Source organism: Loxodonta africana, chromosome 6 (assembly GCF_030014295.1).
Source record: "Loxodonta africana isolate mLoxAfr1 chromosome 6, mLoxAfr1.hap2, whole genome shotgun sequence".
NCBI classification, from domain to species: Eukaryota; Metazoa; Chordata; class Mammalia; order Proboscidea; family Elephantidae; genus Loxodonta; species Loxodonta africana.
Window position 1 is genome coordinate 72,200,479 of NC_087347.1, and position 17,614 is coordinate 72,218,092.

Consider the following 17,614-nt stretch of genomic DNA (forward strand, 5'->3'; position numbering starts at 1 on the left):
ATTGTGTTAAGTTTCTGCTTTAAGATTTGACTCATTTTTGTTTTTCCCCAAATTATCATACATTTACTTCTTGTTGGTAAGAGCATTTTCCCCTGGACTGCTACAAATACCTCTGTTTGTACTTTGCAACCCTCAGTTCTGAAAATTAAATCCGAAGGAAAAAAAAAAAAAGTAGAATAAAGAATGGCTTAATTAAAGAATGGCTTTATGCTTTTCTGATAAATTTAAAACATACTTCATACACATCTCCCTTCAGCATTCATTTGGAATATAGAGGTTTGCGTGTGTGCGCACATGTGAGGTAAAGTTTAAATCAGCTTGTGGTTTCTCTTTCTTATGGTTAAGTAAGGGAAGGAAGGTAACATTTATTGCGCACTTAAAATAGTGTGTCATGCTCTTTATGAAGCATTTTGCTTATTTTATTACATATAATGACTAATACTTATTAAGCATTTGCCTCAGTTAGCCGTTGAACAACCCTAATAAATAGGTACTATTATCCCTATTTTATTTCAGAAACTGGGACTTAGAGAGGCTAAGTAATTTCCCCAAGGCCACCTAATGAATACGTGTGCAAAAGTCTTGTGTAATATCAAGAGCTTTTTTTTTAAGTGCAATTTTGAGACAACGTGATAAATTGTATGATTTCTTGGGGTCCTTTCCAGTCCTGGGAATCTGGGATTACACAAATGCTTTGCCTTAAATGCCACAGCAGTAGTAAAATCTTTAAAGTGAATAATCTCAAGTAAGTCATTTTCCAACTTTCTTGTCCTTTTGTCTTTTGACCTTTTCAGAAGTAAATTTGGCGAACTTCTGCTCGTATTGCAAGGCCACGGTTACAATGATAAAACGAATAAAATACACCAAGTGTGCTGATGTATGTGCCCTGTTTGTGTGTGTGTCTGTGAGTGAGTGTGAGGGAATTGGCGGAACATCTTAATCCTTTGGTAAAACTAAATGTGGTGCTGCAGATTGGGGAAAAGTTCGGCTTTGAGATTTGACCCCTATAATGGGAGCACTAGAAGAGATGGTAGGTGGTGGGAAGACAACTGGTATTTCTTAGTTATGTGAATACAGGAGGAAGCATTTCCCCAAAATATTCCCACAGTTAAATATGACAGGTATGGGAGTCATTTAGTTAACCTTCAAGTTCTCGCTTTTCAAAGGATCTTGGATTTCAATGAAACCTACAACTTTTGAATTAATTTTTTAAGTAAATGATACGACAGCAGATTAAAAAAATAATTTTACTTCATAGCAATCTTTAGTTCTCCAACAGTTATGCTTACAGGAAAATTGTGGGTTTGTATCCAAGCTTCTAGCTAACCTTAATGACATTGTAGATGCTTCAAAACACCTCATTTGAAAAATGCCTTTCCTAACCACCTCTCCAAAAAATAAACCAACTGTTTATCTAAAATAGCCAGAGACTCTCAAAGTACAGCAGAGACATGAACCTTTTGATTGAGTGGACACCTGAGCAGAATTCCATTGAGATATTATTGTTTTTACTGATGATGAACCAGGAGAAAAGATTGTTTTGAGAAATGAGGGATTTCCGTGTACAGCAAGCATGTGTTCCACACTTGGCTCAAATTGCAGAATAACAGTGGTAAATAACTAATGAGGTGAGGCTGTTTCTTTGCTTATAAAGTAAAGCTTGCTCCTCCTCTCTGCCTTTTGTGTCCTCTTAGGTTGAGTGGACTTTTTTTTTCTTTTTCCTCTTATATTGGTTGCCTCATTGCCTGCAGCCCGCTGAGTGAGGAGGCCTTCAGCCCGAGAGAGGAAGAGTGACGATAATAGAAACAAACCTTTTTGCAAAGGCATTAAAAGTTTGTGAAATGGCCAAACAACATGCTTTTTTTTGTGGAGGTGGGAGAGGCAGGTGGAGGAGGCGGGTTGTTGCCTGGCAGTGGCGACTCCTGTCGTGAAGCAGAAGTGACAGGCAACTGCAGCTGTGAAAAGGTTGTGTTAAAGAAACAGGATGGCTGTGGTTTACTGTGTGCATCAATTTTCCTGTTGAGCATTTTTACAGGAAGTTGAAGAACAAAGCCAAATGCATCTTAATTAGTTCTAATGATTTTCAGATCTTGAATACATCCAACTAAATTTACATCACGGAGGAGCCTCTAAAGAATGGAATCAAGAGTAACTATGAGGAGGAATTCCAAATCTACAGGGATTTTTAAAATTTCAGGGTTTTAGCAGAAATTTGAGTTCGCTAAGTGATTTTATTTTTACAGCGTAACTTGGAGTGGATTCATTACCTTTGTAATGAATGCCCTTGCAATCATTTTCTGTGTTTGTAATAACTCAATATGAATTCAAGAATCATTTCTCATTAGAACACTGTTGAGTTATATGAATTATAAATTTCCTTCAGTTAATATTTATTCATCAAATAATTGTGTGTTTATGTATGTGTATATATATATATATAGTGTGTGTGTGTGTTTGTGTGTATGTGTTTATAAGCTGAAAGGATATACATCAAAATGTTAACAATAGGTATCTCTGGGTAGTATTAACCCCCAACCGTTTTCACCTAAAGTTTAATTATTGTCAAATGCTTTCATTCAGTAATTACTAAATACAATGTTAGTATTTTATTTTCATCTTTGTGCATTTTTGTATTCACACAAGATAGTATTTAAGGGTGACTTTTGGCAAGATTTACAGACCAAAATGCTTTATATTTTCAAATATTCCAAACTAGTGATAAAACATAACTGAACAATCCCTTCTTATCTAATAGAATTTGGCCAGTTCGGGTGCCCCCACCCCTCAGGGTTGGAGACTGGCCTTCTGAGGATTATCAGCTGTGTCATTGGGGGAATGTTGGATATCTCTCTCACCCTCCCCCCATGTCCCTCTGTAGTGTGAGCTTCACACAGTAAGATCTAGAATTAATTTGAAGTCGACTATGAGAAACTAAACCAAAAAAACCCACTGCCTTCGGGTCGATTCCAACTCATAGTGACCCCATAGGATAGAGTAGAACTGCCCCATAGAGTTTCCAAGGAGTGCCTGGTGGATTCAAACTGCCGATCTTTTGGTGAGCAGTTGTAGCTCTTAACCACTATGCTACTAGGTTTTCCATGAGAAACTAAGGAACAGTTTATTTAAATAACAAGTCAGTTTCCTTGGTCCTAAGGAGACTGATTATTTTATATTCATAGATAGTTCTGCTTTCCTAGACAGGCACATTGAAGAAGAAACCATGAGTTTCCTCAGCAGGTCTGGACGACTATGGGCTGTGGTTGAGCCTCTGGTTAGCCATGCCATTGGGGAGGATATTCTGCCTGCAGGGGTGAGGAGTGGTCTGAGCAGTTGAGACTTTCTCATGGGTGTCCCTTGTAATCCACATTACATATTCAGCAAGTGAGTCCAGGCTGGAAGATGATCTCAGTGGTCTGGGATCATTGTGTCTAATGTGAGTGTTGAACTGAGTGTTTACTATAGTACAATTATCGTAAAGCCAACTGTCTTAGTTTCCTAGGGCTACCATAACAAATTACTACAAACTAGATGGCTTAAAACAACAGAAATTTATTCCCTTCTCCCTCCCCCAGTTCTGGAGGCTGGAAGTCCAAAATCAAAGTGTTGGCAGTGCCATTCTTTCCCTGGAGGCTTTCTCTCCTATGTTCTGGTGGTCTCAGGTATTCCTTAGCTTGTGGCAGCATCACTCCAATTCTGCCTCCCTCTTCTAATTGCCGGCTTCCTTGCGTCTGTCTCTTCTCTTCTTATTAGGACACCAGTCTATTGGATTAGGACCCACCCTAATGACCTCATCTTAACCGGAGTACAGCTGCAAAACCTTATTTCCAAATAAGGTAAATTCACAGGTACTGGGGGTTAGGACTTCATCATGTCTTTTTAGGGGACACAGTTCAATCCACAGCACCAACTAAGCCAACCATGTCAATCACAGAACTAAAACAATTCCAGATTTCCAAATATTGATGTATATTTTCTGTGTGTGTTTATATAGATGGGTGAATGGGTGTCTGTGTATATAGGCAATCGAGAACAATCAACTATTGAATATTTAGGTCATTTATGCAAAATATTCTGCTCTATTTTCTCTACCTATATAGTGCAGATTCCTTTATAAAGGCTTATTGGTAGGTCCTCTCCTTCCCGTAAACCATTTTCACCTAAAATTTGATGATTTTTAAATGATTCATTCAGTTAAGACTTTTCCAACAGCTCGCATACCCCAGGATTCAGGCTGGTTTTTTATTTCTTAATGTATGACAATTCAGAGATGGCTTGAGTGAGAAATCAATTGATGAGTATTATATTTAAAAGCCATTGTCTTGTAATGTTCACAGTGCGTAACAGGCAGACATGAATTTTTAAAACTGTGTAAAATCAAAATTGTTTTCAATCTCTATGGCTTTCTCTCAACACAGAATTAAAAGGAATCTTTTAGAAAAGTCTGACTTTTCTTTCAATGATGAAAGTTATTTAAACATAGAAATTATTCTTAAAAGATGTTATTCTTAAATGAAATTAATTTTCAAAAGTGCATATTCTTACAGATCAGTGCCTGGGGTGGAGATTGGGTGGAAGGGCAAGGACCGGCAATGGGGATTCAGTCCTGGCCTCTAGTCCAGTGAGCCTCTAACTTTAGGGATCTCAACTAGTAAGGGAACCAGGACTCGGTGCTCTCAAAAAGCACACAGCTGATTCTGATGCACGGATGCACAGATGGCTCTTTGGAAACCTTGCCCTCATCCTTTACCTTGTCCTAGGGCCCCCTCCTAAGGAGCCCTGGTGGTGCAATAATTAAGCACTCAGCTGCTAACCAAAAGATCGGTAGTTTGAACCTACTCAGCGACTCTTCGGGAGAAAAACCTGGTGATCTGCTCTGGTAAAGATTACAGCCCAGGAAACCCTATGGGGCAGTTCTGCTCTGTCACATGAGTTGCTGTGAGTTGGAATCGACAGCACCTAACAACAGGGCCCCTCCTGGCCCCAGAACAGAGCTGTCTTTCCTAAGGTGCCCCCAGATCCCGAGGGCAGAACCAAATGCAGGAGACCAAGTCATCAGCCTACTCATTCCCACCCAGTGCAGCTCTGTCCTCATGCAGAGCCAGGGCCCCTCTGCCCAGTCCCCTAGCCACCACCTCCTCTACCATGTGCTCCAGCAGTATCGAACCAGTAGGACCCTGGCCTGACCCTCAAAAGATAGATCCTAAGCCCCCTCTATTGATTGCTTCCTCTGTGCTGAGATCTTGGTGTGCACCATTTCACTTAATCCTCCCAGAAACTCCCATTGAACAGCTGGGAAAGGTGGGTTTCAAAGATTAAATTATTTTCTTAAGTTATTAGGTGGCAGAGCAAGGATTCAAAACCAAATTTGCCTGACCCAGGCTCATCTCCTCCCAGGGGTTCTGAACTTTTTCATTCCATAGACCACACTGGTGTCTGGTGAAGCCTCTGGACTCCTTCTCCGACTGTTTTTAAATGCATAAAATAAAGTACAAAGGATTACAGAGGAAACTAACTATATGAAATACGTACTTCTTAATTAATGGTTTAAACAAGATCTAAACATTACCATAATTTCAAAGGAGATTTGCAACAATATGATTTGAAGACACCTATTGGTGAAAAACTCTTAGGTACTGTGGTTTGTGGTCTACATTCATAATTGAAGGAAATACCAAATTTCAGTTAGAGCTTAGTGGAAATAAGTATGTACTTTTTCCACCAACGTCATGGACCCCTGAATTCTGTCTACAGACTCTTGCAGTTACCAGGGTACAGGTTAGTAAAGCCTGATAATTAGGACCTGTGTCCTGATGCCAGGGCCCTTCAGCAAGTCCCGGTTCTGATTCTCATGTGGGCTGTTAACTCCATGACAGGACAGACGCCTTACTCTTCGGAGGCTTTGGGGTTCTGCTTCACTGGGGGAATTGGGCACTGCCAGGAAAGCAAACCCCAATGCTTAATGCTGGGGCAGGGTGGGGAACAGTTGCTAAGGAACTGATTCCAACTCATGGCAACCTGTGTGTGTCAGAGTAGAATTGTGATTTTCTTTTTTTGGAGGAAGTAGACTGCTAGGCCTATCTTTTGAGGTTCCTCTGGGTGAATTTGATCCACCAGCCTTTCAGTTAACGGTCAAACACTTAACCTTTTGCACCACTCGTGGACTCCTAATGCTAACAAGCCCTTCTGAAATAGGATCAGTTTTTTGCCCAAACCTCAGGATGCACTAAGGGCGATGCTGGGAGACCATGTGTTCCTATGGGAAGCACGTTGCTTGTTTGTGTGATTCCTGGTTCTTTAACTCCAGATATTTATTGTGTTTTGCTCAGTGCTGGGAGTCCTTGAGTGGCACAAACAGTTAAGCACTCAACTACTGGGTTGGTAGTTCAAACCCACCCAGAGGCACCTCAGAAGACAGGCCTGGTGATCTGCTTCCGAAAGAAAGACAACAGCCTTGAAAACCCTATGGAGCTGTTCTACTCTGCACACATGGGGTGGCCATGAGTCAGAACCCACCCGATGGCAACTAACAACACTTGGTGCTGGGTATTGGGGAGTCCATGGCGAAGAAGCGTATCCCTTCCCTGATGAAGTTCACAGTATAGTGGAAAGACAGCCAAGAAGCAGGCCTGGTGGATAGCCTGGCAAGGAGGGACATGAGACTGGTCTTCTTTTGGTCAATGTGACGAGTGGCAGGGATGGTCTGACAAACATCCCTCGCAGCCTTAGCCTGGAGAAGTCCAGACCATACCCAGCAGCTGTTCAGCTAGGAAGGAGCAGAGAGTACATCACAGCCTTTCAGCATTGAAGTGGGAGTTTATCTGGAGGGGGGTAGAAGATGGGGCAGGGTGAGTGGCACCAAGCCTTTGCAGAAGTGGAGAGAAAAGAGAACTTAGGTGTGCATCACCCAGGGAAAGTGAGATTACTCACCGCTGATCTTCTCCCCGTTATTTAAGGAGGCAGGAGGGGAAGAGCCACTCTTCCTGCAAGACTCTGAAGCTTTTCACACCTTCTTGCTCCTTGAACTGTGGTTTTGCCTGCCCATTTCTGAAATGTTGCCCGGGTGCTGACCCCAACCACAACTGTTCGTTTCTCCCACACCAGCCATCTGGACCACGCATTTAGTACAACCCCATCTGGAGTTGTGACCCAGCAGTTTATTTGTAAGTCAGTTTGTGCAGACAGTACCATGACAGCAACAACTGAAAACTGTAAAATAATCAGGTTAAAGAGGACTTTCAGAGTGGCAGTCCCCTGAAGGGATCCACATTTCCACCATCTGGCTCCTAAGCTGTATAGGACAGAAGTTCAAGTTGATCTCTCCTGTTAGCTGACTGGAATCTACTCCTTCCTAGGATAACAGGATGACAGAAGGTTACGTGGTGAACATGGAATCAGACAAAATAGAATCTTGAGGGACATTTCATCCACCAAGCACATGGATGAACTGTTCTGTGGAGTTCATCTCTGGGACCCACTGAGCAGAACAGGCTACCACCCTTCCCTGGAAAGCTGCCTTCTTCAGCTGTTAATACCCAAGTTTGGCTCCAGCATCCTTCACAGTTAGTCAGGCCTGAATTGAGTTTTGGATCCCTGTCCTTCCTCCTCGTCCTATTCCCAAGACCCCTGAACATGCCTTCTGCAGCTGGAGAACCTCCTTTATAAGGGGCCTCTTAACACAGGCCCCCTACCCTGCTTATAGTACCCACTGGGACCCACGGGTTATCAGTCGGTATCATGCAGAAAAGATCAACTTAAGGAGCACATTTTAAAGGATTCTCCTCTGACACAATCCCTTTCTGAAAACAGATTTTGACCTCATTTACAGGTGAGCTGTAACGCTTGTTAATTCTTTACTTGCCTCAGAAGTGCTTATCAGGTCATTCAAAGGGAGTGGGGTAGTGAGGCAGTGCAATCCAGTGGGAAGAGCAGGGATCCAAAGGACCTGATTTGAATGAATTCCTGTGGATCTTTTTAGTGACTTAATTTCTCTGGGTCTCAGTGTCCGCATCTGTAAAATGAGAGTAATGATGCTAGTTTGCAACGCTGTGAGAGTTAGAGACAGTGCAAGTAAAATACCCTGGATCCAGTTGGTTGTCTAGAAATGAGAGCTGTTGCTGCTGCTGTGGACTTTTCTGAAATTTCCTTTTCTCAGCAGCTCACTTGGAACAGAAGAGTTTTCTAACCTGTCTTAATTCCTGCTTTCCAGCAGCTGTGACACATCCAGCCATATCATTTTAGCTTTCCCCCTCCCTTTTTGTTTACAGGAAGCAAGCCATCTAGCACTATTGTAATAGAAAATGCTTGTTTCAAGGTATGAGTTGTCCACATTAACTTTTAATGCTTGAACTAAATTAATATTTTAATTTCTCAGGAATTATTTTCAGCAGTTAAGAAACTATTGAGAATAAAAGGAAATTAATTGCTGTTTAAAATTTGGGACATGTGTTCCATGGAAACAGTGTTTTTGGGCTGTAAGAACTTTGAGGGCAGGTCAAGAAAAAAGATTGATCCTTGTATTCTACAGTAAAGAGCCCTGGTGACGCAATGGTTAAGTGCATGGCTGCTAACCTAAAGGCTGGCAGTTCGAACACACCATCCACTCCACAGGAGACCTGGCAATCTGCTCCTGTAAAGATTTCAGCCTAGGAAACCCTATGGAGCAGTTCTACTCTGTCCTGTAGTATCACTATAAGTCAGAATCAAGTCGAGAGCACACGACATTCCTACGGTGCATACTCCATCAAGAACCTCATCGCAAGAAGCGGGCTGTGGGCTGCAGGAAGGCTCATAAGAAATGGAGAAAAAACCCGAGGGGCTGGGAATGAGCTTGGATTAGGAGAGCAAGAAAGGGTTTTTTAATGGATTTGATAAAATGAGCCACTTGAAGTAAATTTGTTTTCCTCATACTTTGCTAGGGTACATTTCTAACTGTTTATGTTTTGACCTGCTTTGGCATGGTGGAACTGAGCGGCATGAGGCACTAGATTTCAGTCCCAACCAATCTCTTCAGGCACTTTGGCTCAAAATCCCCTCCTGCCAGGATTCTTCCAGAACAGTAAGCCTCTTACAAGTAATGTAAAGCTAACTCTACCCGTTTTAAGTGTTGGCCTGTGTGAAAAACTAAAAATAGAACTACCATGTGATCCAGCAATTCCACTCCTAGGTATATACCCAAGAGACTTGAAAGCAGACACTGAAATAGAGACTTGTACACCAGTGTTCATTGCCACACTGTTCACAATTGCCAAAAGGTGGAAATAACCTAAATACCCATCCACAGATAAAGGGATAAACAAAGTGTGGTGCATACATACAATGGAATACTACTCAGCCAGTAGGAGAAATGAAGCCCTGATACATGCTAAAATATGGATGGAGCTTAAAGACATTATGCTGAGTAAAAATCCAGTCACAAAAGGACAAGTATTGTATGACCTGACTTATATAAAAAAACAAGAAAAGGTGTATGTGTAGAGACCAAAATTTATTAGTGGTTACCAGGGGGCAGGAGGGAGGGGAAAAAGTGGGGGTTATTGCATAGGGAATACTGAGTTTTAGTTTACAGCGATCGAAAAATTGCATCAATTAAGGAAAGTTGCACAGCCAAGTATTTTAAGTGCTGTCAGTAAGTTGTACACTGGTAAAAAGTTGAATTGACAAAAGTTGTGTGATAGACATATGTAAAACAATGATTTAAAAAAAAAAAAGTAACTTCTGAGGCTGCTTATATACAACCAAATACCTCATGGAATTTGGTTCCTTGGTTTAGAGGTTTTTAGGGTCATGATTTCATGGGACATGCCAGTTAATTGGCCTAATAACATGTTTAGTGCTTCTGTTCTGCCTCCTAGTTCATTGTGTAGTCTCTGGGGGGTCTTAAAAGCTTGTAAGTGGCCATCCAAGGCACAACAATTGGTCTCTGTTCATCTAGAACAACAGAGAAAGGAGAGGAGTCAGGAACAGAGGAGGATATGGAATATGTGCCTAATTGCCACTATGAACAACCGACTCTTTTGCCATGAGACCAGAAGAACTGGATGGTGCCTGGCTACCATTATTGAACTTTTTTTTTTTACCATTTCAACATTTTTTATTGTGGTAAAAATATATATAACAAAACATTTGCCAATTCAACAATTTTTACGTATACCATTCAGTACCATTGATTAAGTTCATCAGGATGTGCAGCCATCACCAGTGTCCTTTTCCAACTTATTCCACCCCCAGTAACAGAAACTCAGTGCTCCCTAATAACGACATTATTATCGTTATTATTACTCCCCCCCCCACACCTCTGGTAAACACTAATAAACTTTGGTCTCTATACATTTGCATATTTCATATAAGTGGGATCACAGAATATTTGTCCTTTCAAGACTGACTTACTTCACTCAGAATAATGTTTTCAAGATCCATCCATGTTGTGGCATGTATAAGGACTTCATTTCTCTTTAGGGTACAGTAATATTCCATTGATAAATTCCCTGGGTGATACACATGTTTAAGTAGTTGGTTACTAGCTGAAAGATTGGTGGTTGAACCTATCCAGAGGTGCCTCAGGGGACAGGCCTTGTGAAAACTCTATGGAGCAGTTCCGCTCTGCACACGTGGGATCACCATGAGTCGAAATCAACTCAAAGGTAATGAACAACAGCAACAACAATATTGCATTGTATGTGTGTATATACCACATTTTGTTTATCCATTCATCCGTTGATGGACATTTAGGTTGTTTCCACCTTTTGGCTATTGTGAATAGTGCTGCAGTGAATATTGGTGTACAGGTCTGTGTTTGCATTGCTGCTTTTAATTATTTAGCAGTATACCTACTCTAGGAAACTCTGGTGGCATAGTGGTTAAGTGCTACGGCTGCTAATGAAAAAGGTCAGCAGTTCAAATCCACTAGGCGCTCCTTGGAAACTCTATGGGGCAGTTCTAATCTGTCCTATAGGGTCGCTATGAGTCGGAATCGGCTCAATGGCAACGGGTTATACCTACTCTTGGAATTGCTGGATCATGTGGTAATTCTATATTTAACTTTTTGAGAAACTGCCTAACTGTTTTCCACTGTGGCTGTACCATTTTACAGTCCCACCAGCAGTGAATAAGGGTTCCAATTTCTCCATATCCTCATCAACACCTGTTGTTATCTGCTTTTTTGTTTTGTTTTTTAAATCATAGCCATCTTAGTGGGAGTGAAGTGGTATCTCATTTTGGTTTTGATTTACATTTCCAATGTCAGTGACTAATGACGTGGGACATCTTTGCATGTGCTTACTGGCTGTTTGTCTTTCTTCTTTGGTGAAATGTCTGTTCAAGTCCTTTGCCCATTTTTTAAATTGGGTTGCTGGTCTTTTTTTGTTGGTTTTTTGGGGGGGGTTCTTTATTCATTCTGGATACTAAGTCCTTGTCAGATACATGGTTCCCAAAATTTTTCTCCCAGTCTCTAGGTTGTCTCTTCACGTTGCAAATGAAGTTCTTTGATGAACAGAGGTTTTCAATTTTGATGTAGTATTATTTATCTATTTTTGTCTTTTGTTGTTTATGCTTTCAGTGTCATATCTAAGAATCCATGGTTAAAAACTAGGTTCCAAAGCATTACCCCAAAGTTTTTTTCTAAGAATTTTATGGTTTTAGTTTTTACATTTAGGTCCTTGATCCATTTCGAGTTAATTTACATATATCTTGTGAGATGTGGGTCCAGGTTCATTCTTTTGCATCTGGAAATCCAGTCGTCCCAGCACTACTTACCAAAGAGACTGTTCTTTCCCCCTTTGAATGGACTTAACACCATTATCAAAAACCAGTTGAGCATAGGTACATATACAGGTTTATCCCTGCACTCTTAATTCTATACCATTGGTCTATATGTCTGTCATACCAGTACAAGACTGTTTTGATTACTGTAGTTTTATAGTGTGCTTTAAGATTTGGAAATGTGAGCCCTCCTACTTTGTTCTTTTTCAAGATTGCTTTGGCTGTAGGGGCCCTTGCAGTTCCATATAAATTTGAGGATTTCTGATTCTCCAAAGAAGGCTGTTAGAGTTTTGATGGGGATTGCACAGAATATTTAGATTGCATTCGGTAATACTGATATCTTAACAATATTAAGTCTTCCAATCCACATACATGGACTGTCCTTCCATTTATTTATCTTTTTAAATTTCTTCCGATAATGTTTTATACTGTTTAATGTATGTCTTTTTACTTCCTTGGTTAAATTTATTCCTCCCTATTTCATTCTTTTAAATCCTGTTGGGATTAAATGGAATTGTTTTCTTAATTTCATTTTCAGAATGCTGATTGCTGATGTATAGAAACCCAACTATTTTTTGTGTATTTACTGTGTATCCTGACACTTGCTAAGTTTATTTATTAGCTCTGGTAGCTTTCTTGTGGATCCTTTGAGGATCATGTCCTGGAAGGCTCTTTTCATTTGCAAAAAGAGATAGTTTTACTTCTTCCTTCCCAATCTGGATATCTTTTATTTCTTTTTCTTGCCTAATTGCTCTGGCTAGAACTTCCAATACAGTATTGGATAGCAGTGGTAAGAGTGGGCATCCTTGTCTTGTTCCTTATCTTAAGTGGAAAGGTCTGAGTCTTTCTCCATTGAGTATGATGTTATTAGCTCAGGGTTTTTCATAAAAAATCCCTTTTTCAGGTTGAGGAACTTCCCTTCTATTCCTAGCTTGTTGAATGTTTTTTTTAATCATGAAGGTATTTGAATTTTGTCAAATGCCTTCTCTGCATCATTTGAGATGATTTTGTGGTTATTTCCTGTGTTCTGTTAATGTGAATATCATATATTTCATTGATTGATTTTTAAATGTTGAAGCACCCTTGCACTCGTGGGATAAATCCCATTTAATCAAGGTGTGTAATATTTTAATATGCTTTTAGATTCGATTTGCTAATATTTTGTTGAGGATGTTTGCATTTATATTCTTAAGAGGTGTTGGTGTGTGGTTTTCTTGTGGTCATTATTGAACATTTTGATCAAAGATTCTATAGAAGAATCCTGATCAAAAAGGGGAAAATATGGAACAGAATTTCAAATTCTAATGGACTCCAGACTCTCTGAAGCCATGGAGGCTGGATGAACCCCTGAAACTATTATCCTTAGATAATCTTTAAACCTTAAACCAAAAATACACCCTGAAGTCTTCTCTTCATAAAGCCAAACGGGAGTATCTGAGTCATATGGTGCTGCTATAACGGAAGTACCACAAGTAGATGGCATTAACAAAGATAAATTTATTTCCTCACAGCAAAGTAGGCTAAACGTCCAAATTCAGGGTGTCAGCTCCAGGGGAAGGTTTTTTTTCTTCTCGGTCGGCCTTCTCATCAATCTTCTCCTGGACTAGGAGCTTCTCTGCTCAGGGACCCTACTTTGCTCCCTGTACTTCTTTCTTGGTGGTATGAGGTCCCTCCTCTCTGCTCACTTCCCTTTCCTTTTTATCTCTTGAGAGATAAAAGGTGGTACCAGGCCACACCCCAGGGAAACTCCCTTTGTGTTGGATCAGGGATACGACCTGGTAAAGGTGTTACAGTCCCACCCTAGTCCTCTTTAACATAAAATTACAATCACAAAATGGAGGACAATCAAAGAATATGGGGAATCAAGGCCTAACCAAGTTGACACATATTTTGGGGGAACACAATTCAATCCATGACAAGTAGTTTAACTTAACTAGTAAAAAATGTCTGCCTTGAGCATTATGCTCTTTTAAGAACTATTTATATGGGATCAGATTGACAACAGCAACTCAAAAGATTAGATTGGAACTTTAGGGGGCAGTGAGTTTATGCTAATGGAGGAAGAACAACTCAGAAAAGGAGGGTGAGAATGGTTGCATGACTAGAAGAGTGTAATCAGTGTCACTGAATTGTACATGTAGAAACTGTTGAATTAGTGTATGTTTTGCTGTATATATTCTCAACAACATAAAAAACAAAATAAATAAAACAAAAAAAAAGAGTTGGCCTGTGTGAATAGCTGTCACGTTGACAGGGAACGGGGAAGGCATATTAGGACAGAGTATTACTAAAATGTCTAATGTATGACTTTGCTTTGTTTTTACAGATTTCTCAGCAGGACTGTTGAAAGTTTAGCCATCCAAGATGCCTGTCCCTCCCCCTCCAGCACCCCCACCACCCCCAACATTTGCACTGGTGAGTTTCCCCTCACTGTCCATTATCAATGCATAACCACCCACCTAAAGCATGTGAGATGAAACCAAAACCTGCCATATGTGTATTTGTTTTAACTGTATTTGCATTCTAGCCTAAATATGATATGGCAGGCTTTCCAAGTGCCCAGAGTAAGCCGAACCCTGAGACCTAGTGAACACGAACACCAAGGGTTCTTGTTGTCTAAGGTCTCATGTAATGCACAGTACAAGCATGGAATGTGGATTACTTAGATTTCTTCTACCGTGTCCACCAAGGGAAACATCACAGGGGTTTGCAGGAGCAGCTCTGAAACCTGTACACACTGCTTCTCTTCAAATGAACTTTAACTTCTAACCTTTAACTTGTGGGCAAGACAGTCCAAGAACCCAGGTCTTGTTCTGTCTGAAAATGCATCCATTAAAATGTCCTCCAGTCTCACTTCTTTCTTTTTGTGAGCCTTTCCCTCTCTCTCCCCACTCTCTGTTTTTGACAGATATCATCCCCACTGTCACCACCACCCCCTACACACACACACGCACGCACGTACACGCGCGCACACACACACTCACATCCTTCTTTAAATCTATCCTTGCATCTAGATTTCTACTTGCCAAGGAACTTCTTGACTGGACTCATCCTGGTTCCTTGATAGAACTTCCTTGGAGGGTCCAGGCAGCACCCCGGTCCTGGAAGCAGGCAGCTGCTACCTACCTCGTGATATGGAAAGGCTCCAAGACACTTGATTACAAAGGCCTCCTCCAGCCTTCCATGCTGAGGAGCCTCACAAAGTGATGGTCCTTTCATTTTTCATTTGGGAAACCTGAGGCCCAGAGAAGGCAAGTCTCTTGCCCAAGGCTTTCATGGGACACACTTATAGCCCATCTGAGCTTGGAACCTAGATGGGAAGAACAGACCATTAATTAACTCAGTGCTATTCAAAGTGTGGTTCTTGAATTGCTTGTTAGAGTTCCTAAAGAAATAATATAGAAATTGAGTTTGCATTTAGAATCGTTTGTAGCAATTTGACAGTAATTTTATGTTTTTTCTAATAATATTGTATTTTGCATGTCTTTTTTAGTACAGATTCATTTTTCTAATGATTCACTGTTATTTTGCAAAAGCACCAATCTTTGATGGATTGGAAAAATTTTTTAAAGTATTGGTCCTTCACATAAATGGTTTGAGAGGCCCTGATCTGGCTAACATAGCCAGATTAGTTCATCTGTATTTCCCCAAAAGCGTGAAATGTATACCACTGCTGAGTGGCCCATGGATTAATATCTTTTTAATTTTAATATTCATGTATTTATTTTAATGTGTGCTCTAAAAATTGTAACCAACGCATCTAACCCCGGATTTAAGAGTTAAAAGAAAATATTCGATGAAAAATAGGATAATAAATAATATAGTGAATTGATTTAATGAAAATATTACATAAATACACAGGTGGCATGAGAAGATGGCAGAAATCGTAAAGGCCGTTCCAAAATGATTGATGCTTGGGAAACGCTGCTTTATCCTGTTAACTCATTTCTATCCATTACTACGTAACAAAAACAAGATCCTGGGGAAGTCAGAAAGATAAGAAAAGGGAAAGGGGGGCCTGGTGCACATCACAAGACACTTTCCTAGTGGAACAGTACAATTAAGCGCCCTGGGCTTGAGAGAAGTTAGCATCCAAGGAGGTCAGGTGTCAGAATTAATTTTGAGGCAGAACACGAGGCCACTGAAGGTTGCTGACCCCAAACTGGTAGAATTTCCAGTTTGGACATGTCACTTAACCTCTTTGGACCTCAGGTTTTTTCTTCCTTAGATGAAGACAATAGGTAATTTTAAAAGCTCCTTCCAAACTCTAATAAAAGATGATTCCATTAGCAAAAGTAAAGTATAAATGCAAGGAGAATTTCTGGAACGATAGCCAAGAAGCTCTTAACAAAGTTGCTTCAGGGCAGTGGTGGGGACTAGTGGGGAAGGGGCATTTTGTATCCCACAGTTAACACTTCTGTCAGGTTATGGGGAAGGCTCTGGAATCAGACTGCCACCATTTGAATCCCAGTTCTCTTCTTCCTAACTGGGTAACGTAAGGCAAATGGTTTCATCTGCCTGTGCCTAGGTTTCCTTGTCTGTAAAATGGAGATAATAGCTGTAGGATTGATAAGGAGTAAATGAATTAATACACATGTTGTAGGGTAAAAACATCACAAAGTTGAGTAAAGCGAAAAGAAAGTTTTATTCAGCATATATTCAAAAAGGCAAAAGTGGGAAGTGGACAAGCATGCTGCCAGAGCCATGTCTGCCCGAGTCCAAGGAACGCTAGGGTCATCAGTATATATTAACACTACAAATGGCCAAAACCACTGAAAGCTTCACCTTTTCACAGATTGGCTAGAAACTCTGATCCTACATTTTGAATTGTCTTTCTCAACAATCATTGCTATAGGTTTCAGTAACAACAGTCAGGAGGGTCTTCACTGGTCCAACAAATCTTACTATTCAGTAAATGCCAGTAGAAAAAGATAAGAGTGGAAAGTATGTGGGTCTTTAGTGCTGTGTTTTATTAGTTTGTGTGAAACATTCCCTAGAAGATGTTTTCCAAGATTGTCCTAGCTAATGTCCTTATACTTCAGGCCCAGTTGATGTGTCCTTGTGAGACCTCGTAAGTCCAGCTCCAGCTGGGTCAGATTCCAGGACAGGGAATAATGGCTTCAATATTATCTCCCAAATCATACATAAAGTGCTAAAAACAGTGCCTGGCCCATAGTAAGAGCTGTATAAATGTTAACTGTTACTACCATTAGATTATATAATACTTTATAATTTATTTCAAGTCCCTTCTAGATTAACACACAGTAATTATTTTTAGCCTACTTCAGAGTTTTTCTTAGCTCTCACTCTGCCTCTAACTCTGATAATAAATAGTTGTGTAGGGTATCAAGCTATAAGCTTCCCCAGGTTTACCTCCCATGGCCATCACTGGCATATCTGAAATCTGATCACTTCCAGAAGGGCTGGGGCTAGGCTAGAAAGACTCAGAACTGCTGGACAGACCTTTAGGTTTGCGGCATCCAGAGGCTCTTTGGGTAAGACCAGCAGTTTCTAAGAGTTACAGACACTGGCAAATACTTCCTAGTCTGGATGTGGGCTCTTGTCGTCTGCACTCTCTAAAGTAACCCTGAAGAAACGAGATGGCCATTTCATATTAAAGAATTTTCCCAGGAATTCTGGATATATAAAAAATACCCAAACATTTTAAGGCAGTGCCTTTGTCTACTTCGTAGCCTTCTGTGAGCTAAGCTTTCAAAGGATTAAACATAAACATCTTAGGCCAAAGGGGCATGAGAGAACTTTATCAGGTAATAGAAAATGTTCTGTATTTGTTCTCTTGATTGTGGTGCTGGTCATACAACTGTATGTTTGTCAACACTCATAGAACTGTACGCTA

At 40.5% G+C, this 17,614-nt stretch overlaps 1 protein-coding gene across 11 annotated transcripts in view; it reads left to right on the forward strand.

Moving 5' to 3' along the window:
- WIPF1 (WAS/WASL interacting protein family member 1) overlaps positions 1-17,614 on the forward strand; it is a 143,955-nt gene that overhangs the window by 100,945 nt on the left and 25,396 nt on the right. For 8 of the 11 annotated variants that reach the window (XM_003406214.4, XM_023542830.2, XM_023542828.2 and 5 more), the window contains one exon: positions 14,084-14,172. In XM_003406214.4, coding sequence (XP_003406262.1) covers positions 14,122-14,172 — 51 coding nt within the window. In that variant the 5' untranslated portion in view covers positions 14,084-14,121. Of the gene's footprint in view, positions 1-3,750; positions 3,834-6,953; positions 7,826-14,083; positions 14,173-17,614 lie in introns of those variants that run through there. The other 3 variants (XM_064286972.1, XM_064286971.1, XM_064286974.1) reach the window with 2 other exon arrangements.